We start from the raw sequence: 25,394 nt of genomic DNA on the forward strand, positions 1-25,394 counted from the left end.
CACCGCCGGGCGGGCACGGCCGGGCCGCGGCCACGGAGCCGCCGGAGGGCCCGGCCCCGGCCCCGCCGGACGGGGGGCCGCGGTGCGCGCCCACCCCGCTATTATTGTGCATCTTTTCTTTGATCTGCAGATTTCTCCCCGGCCCCCCGGGAGGAGGAGGAGGAGGAGGAGGAGGAGGAGGGAGAGGAGGGAGAGGAGGGAGGGAGGGGGGCGAGCGCGGGCTGTACCTGGGTTGTTATCGCGGGGAGGAGGCTTGGGGAGCCGGCAGCCCTGCCCGCATGACAACGATGCTGTTTATTATACGCCCTCCCTCGCCCCGGCCCCCGGCTCCCCCGGGGGGCAGAGGGGCCCCCGCGGCCCGGGGTAGGGCAGGGGAGCGCGGCCGCCGCCCCCGGCCCGGCGCGGCCCAGGGACCGGCGGGGACAGCGCTGCGGGCCCGGGACTTGCGGGGAAGGGGGCACGGGCTGGGGCAGGGACAGGTGTGCAGAGGGCGAGGGCTAGAGTCAGGCTGCGGGTGTCCCCGGGGCCGGTGGGCGAGGGAGGCTCAGCTCAGCTTGGTGAGTGAAGCGGGGTCTGGCTCTGTGGCAGCCCCCCGGCCCAGCTGCCACCCCTCCGCACCCGCGCTTTTTGGGTGTCGGGCCTCCCACCGCACCTTGTCCTTTAGTGGGTTGACTTTCTTTCATAGGCCTTTGTCATTTTTTGTTTTACGCTGCCATGATACAGCTGAGGTGCAAAGGCATCGTGGGCATTTGGCGGTCAGATAAGGGCTGGATTGTGTTTAAACAGCCACTTCTGGTGCTGCTACAATAACACAGGGCAGAGCTTTCTCCAGGGGATCTGTTACCATCGCACAGTTACACTGCCGGTCCCTTCCCTCCTCTTTGGTCACTGTTGTGTAAACTCACTGAGTAACACGTGTTGTGGGAACTCTTGGCAGGCATCAACCAGTGAGTCTGTATTTACTTGTCTTCTTCAGTCTTACTGGGATGACTGGGTAGTGCTTCATGCCATCATTCTCTAGTCAAGGAAAGTTGCTGGTCTTTATAGACTGTAAAGAAGATAGTGAAGTGTTGTATGCAGGGAAACATAGAGGAGCAGGGTAAAGATGGACTGACATTTAACATTATCCTTGACAAGAGAGCCCTGGAAAAGCATGGGTGTAAGTGGTGGAAAGGTGTCCTGAGCAGAATTGAGGAGGCAGAACTGGTGTTGAACAGCAGACACTATATAAGGAGGGAAGGCCAACACGCAGGCTTAAGCGAAGGTTGGTGAAAAAAGAATAGCGAGAGGATGCTAAATATCTAGAAGCCTGTAAATAAGGTGGTACACTCAATTATTTTGGCAGAGCAGACTAAAATTAGCATGCAAAAGGCCGAACATAATCAACGACGGGTTGTGGTTTTATAATTCTATCATTATACCAGTTGGTGGATATACTACCTAAAAAATGGCAATTTATGTCAGCAGAACAGCATGAGCCACTGAAAATTGACTTCTTTCCTACCTCTGTCATGGTTTAATTTACTGTGAAAATTTTAATGTGAACAGTTGAGACCATTACCATGTTGAAGCATGTTAATCCCTTTCCTTTTTGAGCCTTTGTAAAACTCCCATTTGTTTACTCAGAAGCAGAACGGGGCCTTTTGTTTTAGTGGCATTTTCTTTCCTTTCAGAAAATCATTATATGCTGTGCAGCTGGTCATAGCCTTTGACTGAGTTGCTAAATAGATATCTGAATGGCAATAATATCCAACAAAGTGCATCTTCACTTGGAAAAAACAGGTGTGCTGTTCACATTGCTCACTTCCTTTGTGCAGACTAACAGGATGTAAAGTTCAAGTGAAGACAAAGCAGTCTCTAGTTTTAACATGACTTAGCAAGTAGAGGCAGAAACTGTAGAGAGCCCAGAGTCTACCACTGGGTAGGAAGAGAGCTGTCAGACCAGGGGATGATTGGTACTGGGTGTTAGTTCACCAGAGTGTCAAGAGGCACAGAACGTGCTCCTGTAACTTGTGATGGGTTTACATACAACTTCGTGGTAGATCAGGCTGATGTCTGCCTGACCTAATACCATCATGATATCTTTACTAAGACTTTTCTTCATCTTGGTTGCCAAGGTTTGCCTAATGCATGATTTCTTAAGTGAAGGGAAAACCTACTGAGGGCATCAGTCTGTATTTTGTTTCTCAAAAAACGTTATTGCATACAAGCAAGGAGAAAATAAATATTTGAGTTGAGAATGCAACTCAGATACCCTGATTAAGTGAATGCCTTTTATCCAGGGGATTCACTTGTTTCCAGATCCTTGAGTGGTTTCTAGCTACGTCTTTATTCATTGTGCAATTAGCGTGTTTGATCTTTGTATTCTCATAAAAACTTACATATTTCATGCTAATATAGTAGCTTAATAATAAGAGTAACAATACATTTAAATGGCAGTGTTATTGCCCCTACCAAATGGTATTTGGCATCCCTGAGACCTTTGGCATGAATTTCCTGTCTGGGGACAAACTTCTTAAACTGTGTTTAATAAACCTGAGAAGTGTTACAGCAGGACAGAAGTGCTCTGCCTGCCCTGTAATGAAACACATAGACATAACTGACCTGGCACAGAATCCACAGTGTATTTTTCTGTGCATGGGTAGTGTCATACAGAGAAGGATCCCAGAAGCTCCAGCAGCAGCAGTGTAGAGCTGGGCCCAGCTCAGTGACTCCTGTCTCTCACTAGGTAGGCTCTCACTCGTGGGCTCATCCAGCTCCACGTGGCCCAGCACAGCAGGCAAATCCAGCACAGGCAGCAGTCTCTAGTCCCACACCATTAGCTTCCCACCCCCTCTCTTTAGAGGTATGTTCATCCAGTGTTCAGCAAGAGCAAGATCAGCAAGCCCAACTTCTATCCCTGTGAGTAAAGAGAGAGAAACTGGGCAGAAAGTGCCTAGATAGTGATGATAAGCCAGGGGACCATTGGAAATTTTTTTCTGATAACTGATGGTGTGTTATATCAGTCAAACTGCATTTAAAGTTTCTTTGTGGATTGGTCTTGAATTAATTTTAAAGGGACCAAATTTGCCATGCTTGGCCAAAGTGGTAATGGCAGATACTTGATGTCTGAAACATGTCACTTAGGTCTTATTATGTTTAAGGGCTGCTTTGCATTTTGGTATCAATTTTCCTGTGCAATGCCAAAATTTCCTTTGGCATGACTGGAGGACAGCAAATAGGTTTAGGGTTTAGGCCCCAAGAATTGTATTGAAATTTAATAATAACACTAGGTGAAATAAAGGCAACAGTTCAGTTTAACATGATTTTTCTATTAGTCTGTGATGTCTGTTGTCTTCAGATGCTCATCAAAAATGCAGAATAAATACAAACTGGCCAGGTCATCAGTTGCTGTAATCCAGCAAATAAGCAGTTGTGTATCCAGAGTGCCTACAAAAATAGAGGGAAGATGCCATTGTGGTTAAAATGTAGACAATAAGAATTCAGTTCATTGTACATTTTGCAGTGGTCTTTGCCTTTGAAGTATTAAATCCCCATGTCTTACTTCCTTGTTTATAAGACAGTTAACACCACTTTTCCCTTTAAAAAGGTGTTGTAGAGTGGAGACAAAATGTTTATGAGTTGCTTGGCTACTGCTGTGATAGGAGCTGTATTAGCACACATAGACAGAAAAATATCTCTCTTCAGATACCCTAGTTTATCTAGGATAGATGTCCTGGTTTATTGAGAAATTGCCCCTTGAATAGTCACTCAGATGAGATAAAAGGGAAAAACTAGTGGTAGATTCAGAAAGATCAATAATGGTGTTTGTTTTATGAGTGACCCTGAAGAAACAATAGGCACTTAGTTGCTGAAATTAGCTGCTGATTTAAAAATAGGAAGGAAGCTGCTAATGCAACTATAGAGAGCAGAGAAAAAGTCTGTAATGACCTCAATAAAATAAGAACATGCCCAAATAAGTGGCCGACGCCATTATTATACAGAAATCTAGGATTGTACAGCTGGGGAGACAAGAACTGCATTTGGGTAAACACAAGTAGTTTGTGGAGGGATGGTAAAGTTGGTTTAGGACAACACAAGAGATCCAAGCAGGTAAAACAACATATTTTAGTGTCAAACATATGGATGTTTAAAGCTGTTTAGAACATTCTGTGTTGGGAGGACAACATAGCCTTTAAAATCTTGGTGTCACACTAACTATTATGAAGGTGCATTTACTGTCTTTAAGGGCTAATGTTTTGTTTTCTGGACTCCCATTTGTCTTGTCCCATTCTTTTCTCGCTACTCTGAATTAACACATACTTGAGTTCCAGATTTGCTAGTTAGTTAACAATCCTCATATGAATGTCACTACTAAAAAGCATCTGCCAATAGCAATGGCAGAATGGTATTTGGGGCATTTCAGTGTATTAGAGTTGCAAATGGATGTGAAATTCTCAGTATATTGCTTAGAGTAATACATAGTAAAAGCTGTCATTTTAATGGGAACTAGTGTCTGTGGTGGGCTGAGCATCATAAATGTAATGATTACATGATAGTTTTTAGCTGAGTGCCTATTTTCAGTATTGTTGACTATGTCCTCCATCTACAAGGCATGAAAGTAAGGCACTTGAAAGTGTGAACTAAAATAATTCCAGGGAAGGGTTTAAAGGTTGGCTCATCCTGTTCAGTGAAGTATGGCTGGAGCTGGTGGCTTGATTGTGATGAAGCTGTAGGTGTAGGACCAAGGCCTATCTTCGGACATAATTTGATAAAGTACAAGGTATATAACCAGGTACAGCTTTGGTCTGTTATAATTGCAAGTATGACAGCTTGAAAATATCAAAATCTCAAACACATCGTAGAAGAAAGATTTGGCATTTTAAGTGTTTGATATTTAAAACAGACCATTTGTTTTTGTATTAGTGTAAGGATATGGTAAGGTGGGTCTTTCCCTGGCAGGGTTTATCTTTTTTGGCAAAGAATGACAGACAAAAATCATATTAGATCCAGAAAACTTCAAAGGGTCCATCAGGAATAGACAACAGATTTTTCTCTGTGTTTTTCTGCCAAAACTCAGTCTGCAGTCTTTTGAGCTTTTCTCTTTGGCCATTTGGGACCTGTCCAGTCCTTCACCATGTGCTTTTCTCCTTTTTCCCGTTCGGTTGCTCCGGTTTATGACCTCACTTTTGCCGTGTTACTAAATATGAGTCTCCTGTGACTTCTGCTTTACCAACTCAGGACTTCTTCAGTCTCTCTCCCTTTTTAATTATGTACCTCACTCATACATCAGTCCTCAGAGATCTGCAAGCAATTTTTCGTGGCAGTCTCTGTTTGTTCCTTTCTGAGATGAGACATGATTTGCTGATTACTGCAAAGGTCTGTCTTATCCTGGGAACTGATGGTGAGGTCGTGGCTTCTTCAGGGAGCACTCCCATGACTTCTGCTGTGGTGCATCAGAAAAGAGCACACTGAAGGCAGTGAGTCCTTTATGGAAATATTTTTGCTTTCTAAACCATCTGTACCAGGTTGACACATGTTGCCTAGACAGCATTTAAACTGTTATTTGCAGATACCTGGTCATATTCTAGAGTAAATGTGAGTGCCTTTTCAATGATTTCATCAGCTCATTGAGTACTAATTCCTTCATTTCCTAAAACAAAAATAGCAGGAGTGAAGCATGAATTCTCCCAGTGTTCAGAAAGTAGGGAACTTCAGCAGCTGATGGTCCTTCTCTGTCCTCCTGCATTCAGTTTTAAGTGTGAATTAAAAAAAGGTTTCATCTGAGGATTGTAGCATAAAATGTCGTAATTTTTGTATATAAAGTTGAACCATAGCTTATGGTAAAACCTTTCCAGTTGCTCTTGTTTGGCAAATGAATCATTTTGGGGCCAAGATGTTTTATGTTTGTTGTTAGCACAGCAGGGGTATATGGGAAAACATCTTTAAAATTGAGTTATTTAAATCTCTCTGTTGGTTTTTTCCCTCTTTAATTAGTTTAAATAACTAGCCCCAAATGTGCAAGTCCAATCTTTTTGTGTAAATGACAATAGATGAATACATTTTCTCCTGCAGTGTCACGATTTTAAGTCCAAATGAAGCTAACCCGGAATGAAGACAGTTGTCTCACAAGTTTTGAGGCAATAAGCAGCTGAAGTTTTTCATACTCTTACTGTACAGACTTTTTTAAAAAAATTTTCCTTTTTATTTTGAAACCACTGAATAATTTTCATCAACTGATCTCATGGAAATCATTGAATACATGTTTTGGCTGGAGGAAGGGCGCCCCTTTCAATGAAGTCTGTAGCCTGTCAAGTCACTCTGTATATTCCTACTGCAAAAAGATAGGAGAAATATTAGTTTCCCCTTCATTAGTTGACAGATCTCTTCCTTTTATTATTGTGTAAAGAACCTTTTAGGACCCCCAACTGGAATGAATTTTTTGTAGATAGGAAAATGAGGACTGAGTTTTCAGTCTTTACTCTTCATTTCCTGATTTTTCCCATCATAATAATGCATTAACAAGTCTTCCTGCATTTAGGGTAATAAAAATCTTATAAGCAAGTGGTTGCTGACAGTAAGTATATATAATTGTCATTTGAGGACAGATGAAAAGATTTCCTGATGGTGCTGGAGAAGTGATGACAATGTGGAGAGGTTGGACATTTTAACTGTTTGAAATGGTGGTGTCTGAGCAGTAGAGACCTTTCCACTGCTTACTTGAGAGACAGAAGGGAGAATGAACCTGCCTGAGGCCTCTCAGTAATACTGTAATTTGAGTGATAAATATAGCAACAAACACTGGAAAGTAGTTTGTGTGGAGCAGGCAGGAAGAGGTCCTGGAGCCAGCTTTTTAAAGGTGTTAGGAATTAGCTGAACACCAGTACTTTCCTGTTTCTTTAGGTACCTTGGTACAAGTCTGCCCCTGTGTCATCTGTACCTCTGATAGGTACGTGTGTGTGTACACATCCCTGTTCTGTGCACAGGTGCACACACTGCCATGGAAAAGATTAGATGCATCAAACAGGAGTATACATTGCCATGGCAGGACATCAGTTGACTCTGGACTCCAACAGGGGCAGCATCACCAGAGAAGGGCCCAGTGTTTCGGCTGAAGCACAATAGGAGCAACCGGAATGAACAGTTATTTGAAAGATTCCAAGAAATGTTTGGCAAACGAGAGTATCATGAGGTAAAGCTTCTAAAACTTAAAGAAGGAAAGAGATCCTTGCTTCCTCCTCTTGGGAAGGTCTCTGCAGTACTGGCTTTGCACATCTGAGATTGTTTCATTCATTTGTGTAGCAGCCAGTTCTAAACTTGATACCAAAACTGGATATAAACTGCAGATTCATTTCCAGTTTTCCTTTCTTCTACTCAGACTGTTTGATGTGACAGGCCTGATAATACTTTTGCCTGAAGGATATATGAGACCTGGCCTTGGGGGTTGGTTTTGTTTGTTTATTTATATTAATTTTTTTGCTCTAGAAAACAAAAGGAAGGTAAGAAATTTGAGTAAATACTGCAGCATCTTAACAAAACAGTGAAGTTCCCATGTTATGATGTAGTTCCTGTTGCCACGCTCTGAAGTTCCCCATCCTTCAAATGGTTTCAGGTCAACCCAAATATTATCCTTGGCATCATTGCTGCTCCAAAAAGATACATAATGTCCTTGAATTTCAGAAGGATGTTATCTCTGCCTCCTGGCCTTTTGTAAAGCCCTGCTGAAATCTGAAAATGCCTTCAGAGTCAACATAAAGGGAGGAGATGATGTTGCACTGTGCTCCAGGCATCACAGAGCCCAACAGTAAAAAGGACAGGTGTACATAGACTTTGGTCTCTGCCTTAGAAAAGTACATTTAAATCTCTCAGCTTTCCATTAGCAGACTGAAAGGTTAATTAGCATACATCTGTAGCCCCTACAATGCAAACTGGAAACAACTGTTTATTTTGCCTTGCAGCAACATGTGAAAAACCTAGAGAGAGGCTGTTTGCCAGCTCTGGTTTGGCTGCTTGAATAGAAGACATAAGGTAACAAAGGGGGGAAAACAGGGCAAGGAATATCACACACCAAAGAATTTCTTTAAGACCATCAGTTAACAAAACATCCTACCTTCAGGAGAGTAAATAGGGCCAGGGAGGAAGGAAAAAATTCCAGACTGTAGGGACCTTACAGGTATCACTGTGGTATCACCAATGTCCACTAGGAAACAGTGTGTCAGCCTTTAAAGTCATAACTTTGTTCTTTTTGGGCTTGGAAGGCACCTACCTGTAAAGCCACTTACAACACAGAGAATAAAACCACACTGAGGCAAGGAGTAGAAGAAACTTTTAAGTCTGGGAGAGCTCAAGACACAGTTGCACAATAATGCAAACCATTTCTGGGAATCAATCCCGTATCAGACTGGATTACTAAATGTACTAAATATAAGTACATCTTGAAACTTAATAATAACATAGGGAGTGACCTTACAGAGATGTGTAGCATCAGTCTGGAGATGCAATCCAGGTGGGAGAAGTAGGAAAGTACAGCTAGAGGAGCAAATGCTATCATTGCAAAGAACAATTCTGTAGCTGCTGTTACTCCCTTGATATGTTGATGTGTTTTGCATCCAAAGTCATTAAATTAAAGCAGCTTTTTTTTGCTAGTTTTATTTCAGCTCTACAGATCTTATATTTTACAGTGTGAAAGGGGTACTGTGAACCCCTTCTTTTAATTCCCGAAGGATGGGCCATTTTTCTCATCTGGAATCTCCTCCACATGAAGAAAACAAGAATCCAGGTCTCCATTCCTGGCTGTTAACCCTAGTCTCTAACCTATTGTTTGGTAACTAGGAGTCAGTTCCTCCAGCTTCTCCTCCACTTATCCTTTGGGAAAAGTTTAGACGTAGGGCACTTATGGGTCACTTTTTCTATGGCACTATCAGTATCTTCCCTTGCAGCAGCTGTGGGGTGGGAACAAGGGAGGGAGGCACTGATGGAGGAGTGTTTGGATTATCATGGGCCATGGGTTGGCTGTCCTGACAAAGCAATGTCAGGTGATGCCAGAAAGCAGTTGTGTTGAAAGGAGGTTTGTATCCTTCCCTCTCTTGAGTTTGGCCTTTCTCTTTCCTACTCTTTGTACAGAGACCACCCAAGCATGATGGCTATGGGGGGGGGGGCTCCAGAGCCAGCAGACATGGAAGGGTGTGTTTTGCACCCCATTGCAAAAGTGAAGCTGTCCATGCATGGCCTGCCTTCATTCCTTGGGATAGAATTTGTTACTCAACCCTATAGGTAAATCAGTCCCGCCAGTCCCACTGATTGCTTTTGGTGTGTGCATTGCCCTAAATATGTGTATTTTTCTTTAGCTTCCTACACCATGTTCCCCAGCCTGTATGGCCATGTCCTGCATAGAGCCTGGGTCACCCTCCTGGATGCAGTTGTACCATGTGGAGTTCTCTGCCCGCTCCCTGGCAGGACCTGTGTTTGTATGTGGGGATTGCTGCAGATTGCCTTGACCTTTGCAGCACATTGGTTGTTCAAATGTATCTTGTGGTCCACTGCTGGCTTCCCGTACTATTGCCTCTTCCAGCTTTCTCTCTCTTACATTGCCAATCCTTTTTCCCAGATGTGTTAGCCTTTTCGTTTTACAGACTGAGTGTCAGTTTACTTACAGCTCGTATTTCTCACAGACCTAGGACTGTGAGTCAGTTGTCATTGGGTTTCCAATCACTGGGTGTGGGGAAGTGACTGCATGTTTCTGCATACACACCTACAAGCATAAAAGACTGTCTGAATATTTACCTGAATATCTGCAAAGGTTCCCATCTTGCTGTCCCAGCTGCCTCTTCCAGAACATGGAAAAAGGTGTTAAGGGAGGCAGATCCTAGGAGGGAATACACCTAAGCAAGGCATCTCATGCTAGGCATTGTGTCCTACTGCACTGGCATGTTTTTAACATCTTTTTCTTAAACTAATTAGTTGCTAGTTGGTTTTCAGCCCAGATGTCACAGTTTCCATCTGAGCCAGTGTAAATTCGTATTTCTGTAAGGATTTCTTCAGACACTATTGTCTGGAATCCAATTAAGTAGTGTTCATTCAGGATTAATCACATATGGAAGTGTTTGCAGAACCGAGGTTCCTGTGTTCTTAGCAGTGCACCATTACTGCTGTGTTTCATGATCCCCCAGGAGGGACAGGCTTGGGCATTTCATGTGTTCTAGGAGTAACCCTGCACAGATCCTCTGCATGGCTGGAGGCTTTCTGTCCTGGTTGTTATGGAATAGCAGAAGGAAGATGATACCTATCCCATTAGTTTGCTCTCTAAAGACCATGTCCCAAAGGCAACGAATGAGTTCAACTGCATAAAGATTCCTTGATTTCAATAAAACTGCTTACATGTGTGCTGCCGTGCCTGTAGAAACATAAAGTAGGACCAGAGCCTAAGGGAGAAGGCAGACATTCATCTTAAAAAAGAAAAAAATAAAAGATGACATTCCTTACTGCAGTGTCTCTCCAAATACCAGGGCTTTTGAAAGACACTAGTGGTGCAGCAAACTCAAAAGATAATTCTTTTCATATGGTGTCTGCATCAGGTGACTTGCATATGTGCACATTTTCAGGTACTCCTTTTGCTGCTTTTTATCAGGAGTTCTTTTTCAAAATCTTGCTCTTGTGAAAATTTTATTTTTCTTTGTCACAGTCAGTATTTCTATCACAGCTTGTAGAAGAAGGTAGTATTGAGTTAATAAAGTTATTAAGCCTTGAGGTTAGAATTTTAATTTATGCAAAGATATATCACCAGTAATAAGCTTGTTCTATCTGTTAATATTTTGTTTTATTTGCATTTATTTGAGAGACTCTGCTTGGGATCTTTTTATTGTTTTTAAGGTAGTGGGTCAGTTTTGTGAACAGAATTTTTGAATTGGTACTTCTGGTAAAATGACAAGAACTCCTTGTTAAAAGATGAAAACAGATTAGAGAAGATATGTTTGTCAGACGGGGCTTTTCAGCATTAAAATGCTGTGAATGTTTTCTCCTTATCTTTTAGAAGATGCTTTATGCCATCTCCTGCCTTACAAATGAATGGATTCACCTGTGTATATAATTGCCATGTTATTGTGCTGGCTGGGATCTGATCATACAAAGACAATGGCTTTGTTTATGCTGCCAAACTGTATGCCCAGCTGTGCTTGCATGATCAAGCCTCTAGCTGTTAACTTTCTAGAAGCCCATAATAATAAAGATTTTAGTGGCAATATGTTCAGAAGAAATGCCAGCTTCTTTAGCAGATGTGGGAGCAAAAAGAACAATTTTTTACTGAGAAGCCTATACTTTTTCTGAAACATTTGCTGCTGGATGATGGTGTTAGTTTACTTGTTTGTCAAATGTCAGCAATGCAGCAACCTGGTATAATGAGAGGGGTGTCAGAGTGGGTGCCAAGGCAGATTTATTGAAAAGGATGACATTGTGAGTGCCACCTGTGAGACTGAATTGAGGACCTTGACAGGTAAAAGCAGTGTGAGCTAAAACTCTTTGGTTGTGGAGCATGGATTGGACACATCATGTGTCATCACCAATGCATTAAAAAGTAAAGGCAAGTGACAGAATTAAAATTTTGAATACTGACTGAAAGGCTTTTGGTTGGGTTTTGTTGACTTGTGTGAGGTGTATATAAACACTCAGTCTGGATACCAAGATAAATGTATATGTGCAGTGTTCCCTAATGTTCTTTCTAGCTCCAGATATGTGTATCACTAACCAAGTCCTCTTTTATTTCTAATTGTCTTTTCCCATTGATTTGCAGAATATGGGTTAGAATAATATGCTGTTTCTTTACAGTTGCTTTTTAAAACAAAATGGTAACCTTTTAAAAGATGCTCAGTATGGAGGCCATTCCTGATTCATAGGTGAAGTGTTTTAAAGATTTAATATTAATGTATGTGGGAAAATAGCTAGTACAGTTCCACATTTGTAATTTGTTCCTTGACAGTCTGTATCCTTAAAATTAATCTTCTGGTTGCCTCTTCAGGTCTGGTATAGAAATGAGAAACAGTGATGGCCAGAAGTCTTTGTTCTTGTTTAGAGAAGGAAAGTTAGAGAAAATCAGAGGAAGAAAGAAGATTCTGGGGTAAACTTTGTGACATCTGTAACATAACTGCAGCTCAGTTACTAGGTTTTGTAGGTCACTTGTGATCATGGCAACTCAATATTCTCAGAGGTTATTTGAGAGTAATAAAAACCACTTACATATTCGCCATATATCTCTTCAACTTAACATATTGGATGGGAAGAAAGGATGTTAAAAAGTAACTCTTCGTTCTACAAGTATACAAACACATAGGCAACTTCAAGCCCATGATTAATCCATGTGAGTTAAAAGAGAGTATTCACATGCCTGAGACTCATATTTAGAGGTTTTGATGTAAAATACATTCTTTATAATAATGGGCTGCCCCCCTAGCAAATCTGGTCACTACCATATTGATGTATTCATCTTGTCTCTGACGTTAATGCCACTTACATCTCTAAAAATACATCTTTTTGTCTTTCATGTTTTCATTTGAGTTATTTTTTTCCTAACATGGTTTAGTAGTTAGGGTTTAAGTTCATAGGTCTGCGTGTACATAATGGAGTGCTTTGTATATTTTAACATAAAGACTTTCATCCCTGTAAGCTGCTGCTTGAGATTTATTTTTTTTTTTTAGGAAAATGTTCATTTTATTAAATAAGGTTGTTAATCTTTTAGGGACTATCTAAGTAAATTTCAGGAACATTACATTTTGGGTCAAAACTAAATGAAAACTCTCATTCCGAGCTTTTGGAAGCAGAAAAACAGGCAGGTGGGGAGGGGTATGACTTGGCTTGGAAAAACTTGTTCCTGAGTCTCTTTAGACAGACAGATTAAAATTCCTAAGAGTTTAACGTAGACTGAGGGACTTTGCAAAGAAGGTATTTGACACTGTAATGACAGCTCCTGGAAATCTGAGCAGAGGTTGAAAGGAAACCCAGTAAAAATATCAAAGCTGGGTCCAAGTGCTGCACAGAGACCACTGTGACTCCATGAATCTCTTTTCATTGCACAGTTTTAGCGGCCCAGTTGACACAGGCAAAAGTTTCATCTTAGCAGAAGTCTTTGTATTTAATTGATGGTTTGTGCTGTAGCTAAGGGTGTGGAGCAATGGAAGCAATTATTTACAGACAGTTGTTAGGTTTTTCGTGCCCATAAGACACTGAGCCTTTCTGCAGGTACGAGTTCGTGGTTTGTCAGCAGAGGAAACAGGAAAGCCTGCCTTTGCAAAATGATTGCAAATCACTCCATTTCATTGCCTTTGCAATTAGATTTCATTGCTTCTCGTTCCCCCCAGATTGAAACCATGGTGTTGTTTTACGTGTTATTTGCATCACAACAAAATAATTGGCCTGTGTGTGGGTGATGCTCCATGATTAGACTTATCCCATAGCCCCAAAGCACAGACTGAGGCCTCTGCCCTGCTCAAGAGTCCCAGTCCACCACCTTCACTTGAGCACCCTAAGTGCTGTGATTTGGTGCTCTGGGCCTGCCTGTGCTTCTGCAGTCCCCAGCATCAGGCTGGAGCGTCACCTCCACCAGAGTCGGTGCCTGCAGAAGATCCTGTTTGTGTGGCTGCTGTGCTGTGTACACAGCTCAGCTGGTGCAGACGCCTGAGCCTGCACACAGGTGGGTAGGTAATAGGGTAAATTAGTTCATGATCCTGTGAGACAGAAGTTTATGTTTGAAGTAGTTGCTTAAATCCTGCAAATAGATGTTCTGGTGTGAACATATTAAGACCACGAGTCTTTATATTCTGTGGGTCCACAGAGAGCAGCATAATGAAGAGAAATACATGCTTGGCTGTGTCTCCATTCCCTCTAGAGGACTGGTAGGACACTTGTACTCTCATCTCTTCTGCTGCACCCAAACTCAGAGGGTTGCAGGACACTAAAAATATGTTTTCAGGAGGCAAAAATTTTGTGTACTTTTCCCAAGTAACAGTAAGCATTTTTCATATGCAGGCACTTGTTCAGTGGCCAGGAGTGTTTCAGTCCCCTAATATATCCCTCAGCTGCAACTGACAGTGAGAGAACAGGTCACAGAGGAGACAAGCAGGAAGGATTTCTGTACCCAAAGGCCCAGATAATAGTGGAACCTCCAGAGTCTCCAGCTTGAATCCTCCCTAGCAGGAGCCCGTGGGCTGCAGCAGGTGAAGCACTTGTGAACACTGTTCCCTTCTTTGTCCCTAGTGCGTGTGTGTGTCCACCCTGTCCTACCTGGAGGGTGTGTTCTGGGACCTGCCATCTCCATCAATCACGTTTCCTTACCCAAAACAATTTTAGCCACAAGCTGTAGTGTCAACAGGGGTTTGTGTATTTTGTGGGAAGCTGGACCAAATACTGCACAGGGAGGCTGTGCATTCTTCAGCCTGGAAATATTGTGTCGATCCTATTTTTTTAACAGACTTTTTGGGGAAGTAAATTACATTGGAAAAGAAATGGTAAATTAAGCCAGCCAAGTCTAAGAGACTGCAATCTTCCAGAAATTTGCTTACCTTTTGGCTTTAAGTGTGCCAATATGAGTACAAGGACTAGCAACACTTCTTTTAATAAAAGCTTGGACAGTGGAATATGGAGCGTTGGATATGTGGAACAAATGAGCCTCAAGTATAAATTTGCCTGTGTGTAGTTGATCAAACGTCAACGCTCTAGGCCAGCTGCATCTAATTGAAAAGGTTTTGATCAAGTTGACTGGCCAAAAAATCCTGCCTCATGAATATAACATTCTTAAAAACAAACAAAATCAATGAAATAGTAAAATTCTAGTATAAATATTGGAAGGCCAAAAAATATTCTGCAATCTAAAGAGTTCTTATACCATCCATCCACTCCTTCTAGCAGATGAGATGCAGAAGGTGGCAGGGTTTATCTCAGCACTTTGGGGAGGAAAATTATATGACTTTTCATGTCCCTTTGGCTTATAAGAAGAGAGTGGCAGGACAGAAATACATGTTTGTGAATGTCCAGTCCCTAAAATTTCTCATTTATTGATGTCTTTAATGGTTAATTAATTTTTATTTGCTGTATATCTTCCAAACACATTTTTGTGTGCATCTCTTATACACTTGTGTATTTTAAGACAAAAATATTTGTGCTAAGATGCTAAAGGATAACCAAATTTTGTCATCAGAAACTGCTTCCATTTGGTGTTAGTGAGCTCACTCTGGTTTGCTTGGGTGGACAAACATTGCAAACAGTATTTTGATATCTGAGGAATAATTCAGACAAAGGAGAATCAAGCTTCACTGTGCTTAAAGGGAAAAAAAGTAAATGCTAAATGCCTCAGAACTGGCAATATTTGTTTAAAATAAACAACATCTCCCCACCCGTACACAAATAAAAAGTAATTCTGCGAGCCATGAAACTTAAGAAGTTTATTTTTCTCTGGCTTGCCTTTATGTGGATTTCCTAGTGTCTGATGTTTTGGTTGAGCCTGCACTGCAAGCTGTCTCTCAGCATATGGACTAGTCTGCCCATCTTCTGTTGGACAGCCTATTTATCACAAAACATGGGGAAACTTAATATCTCTTTGGCCTTTCTCCTTTTCTCTGGTTTGGCAAAATTGTCTGATGTGTCCCTGAGTTATTGCAGGTAAAAGTCAGACTGAGAATAGTGTGATCACATCCTTTTCTTTCCTTAGGGAACAGACTGGAAAAAAAAGAATCCCAGTGGTAGCACCATTGCTTCACTCACTGTGGCAGGGAAACACTTCGTTTGGAGAACATGGAGCATTTTTGCAGCAGTCTGACTTTGGGGTGTGCTCCCTGGGAGGATTACAGTTTGGTAACCTGAAATGCAACTCTGACAGAGCTTGAAGTATGTGTTGCTAGTAATACCTCTCATTTTAGCAGTGGGCCTCAAGTGCTTTATAGGGAGAACAGTCCCTTAGCCCCCGTTCGTAAGAATGAGACTGAAGGAGATGCAGTGATGAGGGCAGGGTCATCCCAGAGGCCAGTGGCAGAGATAGGACTAGTCTTTGTGTTCCCTGAGTCTCCTCCTCTGTCAGTCTTCTGTCCACCAGCCCCAAAAGTGCACAGAGGACTTGAATCACATGAATAGATCAGTTATCTACAAAGTCATGCATATAGATACCAGTCACGCAGAACTAAGCTTTGGCCCCATTTTCATACGGGAGATTAAAGCAGCTCTGCTGAAAGTGTATTTCAACTTTCTGTCTTAAAAATATGCTGCTAATTAGGGATGTAAAGGGGCTGAACTCAGCTGCAAGACTGCTGATCTTTGCTAGTGAGACACTGCTGCCAGCATTGTTTGGACTCCAACTAACCCTTCATTGTCTTCTATCTCGTTGAGGTCCTGAGCATGCACAGAAAAAAAAAAAAAAAAGGAGGATTGATGTCTTTATATTGTCATTTCTGGCTGTTTGTAGGATACCCTTCAGCCATTTTCATCAGTGCTCAAAAGTATGCTCTGCTGGTTTTAATCTTGTTTTGCTTTTTGTTTTTGCTGGTGGCACTCTTCCATGCCCAGAGACTTTTTTAATTTTTACTTTTGTAGCTGTGGAATTCCACCTTATTAAGTTGGATTCTGCTTCTAGTCTCACTGTTCACAGGGTTATCTTTTTTAATGGGTGAAAAAGTGCATATGCCAGCATTCCACACTAGGAGTTCAGGTATGTGATGTACATTGGGGAGTTGTGCTCTGCTTCAAATATCAGTCCTGATAAATGAGAAAAAGTCAGCAGTCTCCAATCAGCTTTAGTTGGATTGCTCTTCAATTTAAGTACTACAGAATCTGAGTCACAGTTTTTAGCTTGAAGCAGGTTGGAAATTTTTTTATTTTTTTTTTTTACATTTTAGGATCCTCTGGGGGAAAAAAAAATTAATATTTTACATTTTGCAGAACAGTATTTTAAATAATGGTTTAGAGAAAATACTGCCATGCTGCTGACTTCCAGTAGCATTAGCTATTAAAAAGCATATTAAATCCATTGGAATAAAAACGTTGCAGAAAAGCAAAATATCCTATTTTAATAATGGATTTTGAAGAGTATTGCTTTTATCCATCTAGAGTTCTGCTAATAAGCTAACTGCAAAAGATCAAGCTGCTTGCATGTGTTGGGCAATAATAAGCAACTTGAACCTCTTTCCAGCAAAAATACTATAGGCCTTTGCTCAACTGCTGTGCAGTGACTCCAGGGATTTCAGTGGGAGATACTGATCTCGGCAATGCTTCTGTGTGCTTTTGCCAATCAAAGGCATTTACAGTATGTCAAAACCATCAGTGATTACTGCTCTGCAGCTTTAATTCCCTCTTTTTGCAAAATAAAAGGACTTGTTCTTGCGGTTTCTGTGCCCACATAAGCATCTCTGCATGCTGATGTAAAGTTTTTCTTTTCTGTACATGGGGACCTGATCGGTATTTCTGCATAATACCCTTTTTATTTCAGTGTAAAATTCTGTTGGAACGTAACAGAACAGAGTCTGGTCTGAAAGCCACCCTTACAGCCTGGCATTCCTGCTCCTGAACAGCAGCTTATCCACAGCACAGAGATTTTGTGATGCCATTCAACATGACACCTGCTGCCCCTTCAAGTGGAAGGAGACACATCTGGAATGCCCTTCTGGCTTGGTGGGCAGAGCTGCCCCTTCCTCCACTGCTGCAGTAACATCAGCCTCCCCAGAAAGCTGCTGTGCCCAGAACAGCAGAGACAAAGAGCCCTGCCGGTTTCTCCGTGTCTCAGAGAGACATGTTTCCCATTTTGCAGGGAATGTAGAGCTCTGCAGAGCAGAACACCCGGGAGGGGGTGCAGCTTCCTCTGTTTCTGCACCAGCCCTCCCAGGGAGCTCCTCCGCCTGTCAGGAATATGCCACGTTATCCCACAGGCAGGCACGGGGATGATTTGTGCTTCTGGGAGTCACTGTTGTCGTCCTTCTCGCTGGACTATGGCTCTGCAGCGCCAGTCCAGCCCACCCAGCCAGCGCCTCTCTCCCCAGGGTCCTTAACCTCATGGCAACCGGGAAGGGAGCGGTGCAATGTGAGTGCTGCCAAACCCAGCCCGTGACAGCCAGCGGGAAATACTCCCTGAGAAGTCAGCAATTACTCAGCACCACCGAGAGCTAAATATTCGGGCTGCATATACATCCTAGCCTGTAAGCTACGATGTAAGGATCCTGAAGGATTTCTTGCTTGCACGCTGGTAGACCCTAGCAACACCATTTGATAAAGCCCTGCTCTGACTTGAGAGGTCCAGTGAATTTTCTGTTCTGTGTTCTTGACCCTAGAAACCTGGCATTTGTTTACTGAAAAAAAAAAAAAAAACCACAACAACAAACCACAGTAACATCTTTAAAGCTGCTGCTCGGTTGGCAAACAAATGCTGGGCAGTGCAGCTCTGCTGAGGTTGTGCAAAAAGAAAGCAATTGTTATTCATTAAGCAGATGACAGCAACGGGAGCTAAGGGGATAAAACTCGAAATCTGAAACCACCTGCTTTAATTTTAGCCATAATTGAAGCGGCTGCCCGTGGTGTGGCTGATGCACGTATCAGATTTGCACGCCATGCGCTGCTCTCACTGATTTCTGTGGCAGCTCCAGCCCACTGTCTGCTCTGGTTCAGGAGGGGAGGGAGCTCCTGTTTGATTGCAGGTTATAATGGGTACTTTAGAATCTGTTTGTTTCCTTCCAGGAGCAAAATGCAGTCGCAGTCTGATCTCTGATAGACAGATGCTTTAGTCATTAGTGAGGTTTCTGTGACTGCAACGCTGTGTCCTAGTATGGGTGCACTTCTCTCTTTTGTTCCTGGTTTGAAGCAGCGATGCTTTTCTTGCTCTTGTGCTCATGCGCTCGCTCTCTTTCTCTCCCTCCTCCTTCTCTCTGTCTGTCTTTGATCTTGCTGATATGGGGGAAAATATTGGATCCAAATCTGCAGCATATTTAACCAAAACATCTTGTAGAATGGGAATAAATTGTGACTGAGTGCAGCACCAGGAGGCTGCAGTATGGTTGCTTGTACTGCTTGCTTTCTGCTACAACAAAGCAGCAGCAATCATCTTGGAGTGCTGGGGTTGTTCTGCAGCTAAACAAGCACTTAGGGACTTCACATTCACAGAGGGCTAAGGTGGCTTCTCTGGGAATGGGTGGACTGTACAAAGCTGTCCTCTCACAGTCTCTAATGCAGGGATTTGCCTGAAACAGGTAAAAAGGAAAGAGATCTTTCCTAATGGCAGAGAGGGTCTCATCCTTCACTAAATTCCCTGGAGTTTTTGCTACAGAGCTAAATGCTCCATATCCAACCTTGTCACAGTACTAGCAACTTAAGCTTGAGAGCTGGGCAGCTCACAACAGCATCAGTGAAGGCAGGAAAAATCTTGACCTCAGCTGGAAAGTGAAATGTTAGAGTGGGAGCAGTAACAGTTTATCCTTGAGCTGTTTAGTGCAGATTTATACTGCATGTATTTGTATGTGTATGCCAACTCTCAAAAGCTATGAAAAGCTTTTTTTATGGTTTCCTGTGATGAGACATAGTCAGAGGGGGTACTTGGATGAATAAAGAAATATGCTGAGAAGGTGAGCTACGTGACAGATGTGTGTGCTGTCCTTTGTTGATGTGGTGCTGCTCCTTAGTATTAAGTGCTGGGAATAAGACAGGAGGCTTAACTCCACTTGGGATATCACTTAGGAGAAGATCCTCACTGCTCTGGAGCATAGCACGTTGTGAGATGTAAGATCCCCATTCCCTTCTGATCAGCATTCCCTACTAAGCATGTCTTCATTCCTCCCCTTTACTGATCATTTACAGCTGTTCACTTTATTTCTTGAGAAATTCTGAAAGGGCTGAGGCAGTAACTGGACTGTGCTGCTCTGTAATTCAGCCCAGAGCTGGCACTGTGTTTCAAGTGGCCAAATGAGATTTGCACTCAAGTCCCAGCAGACACTGTTCATCTCAGTCAAAGGAGTCCACATTTTTCTGGGATCTGGTATCTGGATATCTTCTTGTTGTAATAAAGAGGAGGATGGCTATGGCATCCAGACACTGGAGGTGTGTTACCCCTCTACTTGGTAAACTGCCAGCACAGCCTTTTTTGGTCTGACACGTAGATACTTCCATCTTTCAGGAGGCATGAAATGTTTTGCAGAGTGGGACATGTTGGTGTTTTTCCCCTGCAGTCTTTTTATCGCTCTTATAGTCTAATACCTGTATGTAAATCATGAAATAGTGAGCAAATAGCAACATTATGAGCACTTACTTAAAAGACAACTAACTAATGTCAGAAAATGGTTGAGCTCTAAAATAGTATCTTTGGCAGTCTTTCCTCCATGTAGTCCGGATGATGAAGGGGACACCAAAAAGCCTGTCATATTGTTTCAGTTCCTTCTTAAATACAGCTGAGCTAAAAGTGAATGCATGCATTCATCTTCCACCAACATGTATCTTCCTTCAATGTGCATTTAAATAATAGATTCTCTTTTTATTTGTCAATTGATTAGCTTTGTTAGGTAGAAGAAGTTGGGTAACTGCTGTGCCCACAAGGCATGTGACACCTCTGACCATCACAGGCTGTCTCCTGCAGACTGTGCCAGGCAGTGAGTGCATGGTGACACATTGCCCAGTGTGCCAGAGCTCCACCGTCCACACTCCTGAGTTGTGCCACAGGAAAGAGATGGGGAATAGTTTGGAAGTGCTCTTAGATCCTCTGATTTTGGTGAGGCTTCAGAGAATGTCCCAGATAGACCTAAAAGATAGGCATCAATTTCTTTTGCAGAAAGGAGTCCAGTTCCACATGTGGCTCTCGTTTCTCCATCCCCAAGGAGTGTCCTTGCAGAAAGACCAAAAGGATTTGAATTCTTACAAAAGCTCATACTCCTTTGAGAGCTACGTAGCCAGCAGATGCTTTACAGTGAAAGAGAACATCCTTTGAAAACAATCTGTTGCTTATTAATCAACAAGACATCAGTGTTTGGGGTCCTTCGGCAACAAAAGAGAAGGAAAGCACATGTGGGCCTGGCCTCTTGAGTGAAAACATGCAGGTTCCATCCCTGTGCGCTGCTGAGGAGCAGGTTTTGTATAGCATTGTTATGTCAGTACTTTGCTCTCAGTTGCAGTGACATTTGGCAGGATTTGATATGCTTATTTTGAGACTGAGTTGCCTTAGACCAGGCAGCAAACCATTCACCTCCTCACTGGTGCTGCCCTATGGATATCTAGATTCATTAGGATCTCTTTTAGCCAGGGAGTTCTCGGGACACTTAATTTCATACACCCACATATGCTCAGAAGTGCCATTTCTGAGAAGGCAGGCTCTTAGATCTTAAAGCTGTGCTGTGTTTCTGGTTTATGTGGGTAGGCACCTGGACTCTCTTGTTTCTATTTCAGAGGACTGCAAAATTAGATATGGACAAGAATAAGTCCTGGGCCTCACCTCCTGCCTCACAACCGACACTCTCACTCAGACATCAGGAGAAGACGTCAGGGCACTGCTCAGCCTGAGGAGTTTGTCCTAATGCCAGCTATATCTCAGGAGAACACCCTCACCATCCCTCTCTTCACTTCTCTGCAGCTGTATCTTGAGAAATATGAGGCCAGGGATAAAATGTGAAAGAAGAGATAGAGTACAGAGGGGCATGGTGACCACAGTTATCAGGATGCTGCAGGGCAAGAAGAGTCCCTGGCCCAACTCCCTGGCATGCATTATGCATTTTACACTTTGTGCCACCATCATCACAGGGAAGAACCACTGAGAGACTGTCCAGTTTTCCAGCTGCAGAGTCTCAGAGATACCATCTGTTCTCCATTTGTTGCAGAAGTTATTGAGGTGGCTGTGTGAGACAGGCAGGGTTACCCTCTGAGCTTCAGTGCCTTTGATGAGGCAGCATCTGAAGTTAACACTGAAATTAAGCAGACTTGGTTTTATTGCCCTCGTGTATTATAATGCCCATGAAATCTTTAAAACTTTGTGCCTTCTCCTGGGTCTTCTGTTGTCTCCCCGTAGTGTTTCAGTCATATGCTGACTTTGTCTGACCTGTCTGCCTGAAAAAACAGCAGCTGTCTCCCCTTCCTCACCCCAGCACGCAGTGGGACCTCCCAGAGCTGCAGGATGCCTGGGCCAGCACTTCCATGGCTTGGTAGGAATTCTTGGATGAAGGACATCACTTTTGGGAATAATCCTTTTTCCACTGCTTCCTGTCTTACAGATTGATGAACTCCCTGAAGGAGCTGTGAAACCTCCAGCAAATAAATACCCCATCTTCTTTTTTGGGACTCATGAAACGTAAGTGAATGAACATGATCTTTTCCTTTGAAAATGTCTTCCGCTGCAGATAGCATCATCTCTACTGATTTTATTGGAACAAATCCTGACAGAAGCCATTGGGAGCCTAGAGATAGGTCCTCTGAGCCCAACACATTTGTGTTAAATGGAAGTAAAACCTGAAAGTAGATGGGAATGCTGCTGCCTGCGTGGTGTACCATGGTGTAGGCATAAAAGCCTGTATTGCCTGTAAAGAAATGTAGTGGCATGAATTTATTAAAGGGTCATCTGAGCTCACAGCCAGGGGAAAAAGTTTTTTACTTGGATGTCCATGATAGCAGAAATCAAGCTGTTGTATTTGGACATGTTTGAGTTCGTGTCCTGTGTGAGAACTCGCTTGGTGGTTTGTGATATGAAAGGAAGCAGACCCTGGAGTCTTACGCAGTCCTCACAGAGCTTTAAAATATGTGCATTCCTGGGAGATTTGTGCTGGGGATGTTGTAGGATGGATCTCACAGGAGTGATAGAAGAACTGAGCTGGCTGAGCTCATAGGGAACAAAAGGAATCAGAACACAGGAGGTAAGTTAGGTCTTGTAGTAATTGCTACAAAGTACAGAGTTTCAAGATTGTAATGTACATGTCTCTACACTATATCTGAGGTAGGTAAAAAATTATCACAGTTTCCATTTTGCATGAAATACTTTAATTTTAAAACTTTTCCTTCCACATCTGCAGGGAACATTTTTTCTAGAATTCCTTTAAAACTGAAAAAAAATGAAGTTCTGATATTTTAGTTCGAGAGGCTTGAAGCTGTGCTAAAAATTCATTGTTTATTTTTGAATTTTAATATTTCCAGAACATGATAAGCCCCATATCTCACAGATCACATATTATTTAAAAAGATCTTTAAAGACTGTTTCTGCTTAATAAAGCTCATAATAGCCTCTCTTTACTTAAAATATTTCTTCCTATTGCTGAAATGAAACAAATTGATATTTTGATATATTGTGGTCTACTACTACTGTCACAAAATAATCTGAAAAGAATGCAGTTCAAATAAACTTATGATGCTTTCAAATCAGAAACCAAAATGTAATTATTTTTTGAATGGGAACATCATTCTTGAGAAACATTTTAAGAGAAAAATTCTGACCACTTTTGTTCTGAAGCAGAAAAGCATTTTGTAGTTACTACCTTAATAATTTAAAAAGCCTAACTGTTAAAAATAAACTGTAGATTGCAGCTCCTTAGTTTTATAGCAGAGCAGTGGAAACTTATACTCTCCCAGTGGCAATGAATGTATTTCAAACAAAGATGTAGACAGTTTTTCAGTGTATATAAAAGGCAGTGGAAACATTTCCATACATTACTTTTGAGCTAAATTAAGGTAGCTCATGGTAAGTTTCATACAGTTTTCCTTTGTTATTTGTGTTAGAACTGTTTGTATGTATTTTTGACAAGGAGACATCTCCTACTATTAGAAAAAACATAGATAACATAATTTATTCAGATCCCTTGCTTTACTGTAGTTTGGAAATCACTGTTTGGCTTTCAGATAGAAATGTATTCTTGGCTTTGTAGTTATAAAATTGAGATATTTCTCAATGAGCCAACTGAGCATGGATCCCATGCTCGTGTGGAGTTAGAAGGAAGTTCTTTCCTCAGGGACTTGTCATCTGATGCCTTTAGCAACCAGTTGGCTCTGCACTGGCAAACTTCTTGGCCAGTGGGATGATTTAAGTGAGTGGAACTTTACACATTCATAAATGCTGGGCATAAATCAGGCATTAATCAGAAATAATGTTTACAGCAAGGAGAAATATGACCCTGTGAATAAGATATTAGACTGAGACTGAAGATAGCTGGTTTTTCCTCTGTACTCTGATCTCAATTTGAGTTTGACCTTGGGCAAATCCCTGTACCTCAGAAGTCCATCTGCAAAAAAGGGCAACTTCCCAACTTTGTGGTGAGGCTACAACAATAAATGTGTTGTACGTGGTGGAGCTCTGCAATCCCATGGTAATGGAGACCAGAGAGTTAATGTTAATTGCAAAGATCATCAGGAAAGTAGGACAGTGATTATAGTGAAGGACACTGGGACTTGCTCAGCTCCAGTCATTGATGACACAGAATCTTCCACGTGGGAATAAAGAGGTCTTTTTGCCATCACTGTTTTAATTTAAGTTGTGATTACCCACCTCAATACCATGATACAGAATACAGTAGATGCAGATATCCAACAAAAAGAAAGTCATGCTTTCTTCAGTTTTATAGAAGAAGTTAGAATTTTACTGTAACATATGTAGAAAAAGCAGGATAAATCATCACTTTGTTGTTTTTTTTTCTTTGGTAATTATTTTTCCCTGCATTGTGGTGCCTTTGCCTGAAATTAGTTGGCCCAGTGTGTAGCTGACTTAGGCAGCAGCAGGGCACAAAATCCCTCCTTTGCTGTGCTGTCTAAAAAACTATTTGGCCACAAGCACCCTGTGTGTCTCATTGTTTCCTTCTATTACTCATCTGCCTATATTCGTCCATTGTTTTTTGTCTTATAGGAAATCAGAAGATTTTTGGAAAAGAGCATTTTTATTGTGTTTTCACAGAATTTAGTATGTGGGGGGCTTATTCCAAAAAAGATCCCAGGCTTACTGGCAGTACAGATAATAATAAATACCACTGCTTTTTCTGTTTTGGAGTACCAGGGATAAATTTTGGCCCATGGATCCTAGGCACACCTTACATGCTTTAACTGCTCACATGGCATTTTTAGGCCTTTGTGGATTTGTAACACTAAGATTGGAAGTTTGGTCCTTTGCTATCGCAGGCAATTACGTCATATAATCCCTTTCATAAACTGTTCAAGTGCCAGTTCCCAGCAGTAGTTAGTATAATAAAGGAGACATGTTTTAGTTGTTTCTAGAGATGATTTTGCTACATCAAACATCAGGATGGTGGGCCAATCCGTTAAGTCAAACTCACAGCAGTAGCTCAAAGCCAGTGTGATAAATAAATAAATAATTAAATAAACAAACAAATACATAAAACTGGAAAAGTAATTATGGAATGAGCAGAAGAATGGAGAAAACATTTGCACTGTTAATATTTTGATTTTTTTTTGAAGAAGAGGGTTTTCAATCCTTTTCTGAATGTTACCTTTGT

At 42.0% G+C, this 25,394-nt stretch overlaps 1 protein-coding gene across 1 annotated transcript in view; it reads left to right on the forward strand.

The window, feature by feature from the left end:
* HDGFL3 (HDGF like 3) overlaps positions 1–25,394 on the forward strand; it is a 63,829-nt gene that overhangs the window by 25,910 nt on the left and 12,525 nt on the right. The window contains exon 4 of the mRNA XM_027644550.1: positions 22,182–22,258. Within this exon, the coding sequence (XP_027500351.1) occupies positions 22,182–22,258 (77 nt within the window). The remainder of the gene's footprint in view (positions 1–22,181; positions 22,259–25,394) is intronic.

The sequence above is a fragment of the Corapipo altera genome, unplaced genomic scaffold (genome assembly GCF_003945725.1).
Source record: "Corapipo altera isolate COAL_440 unplaced genomic scaffold, ASM394572v1 50, whole genome shotgun sequence".
Taxonomy (NCBI): Eukaryota; Metazoa; Chordata; class Aves; order Passeriformes; family Pipridae; genus Corapipo; species Corapipo altera.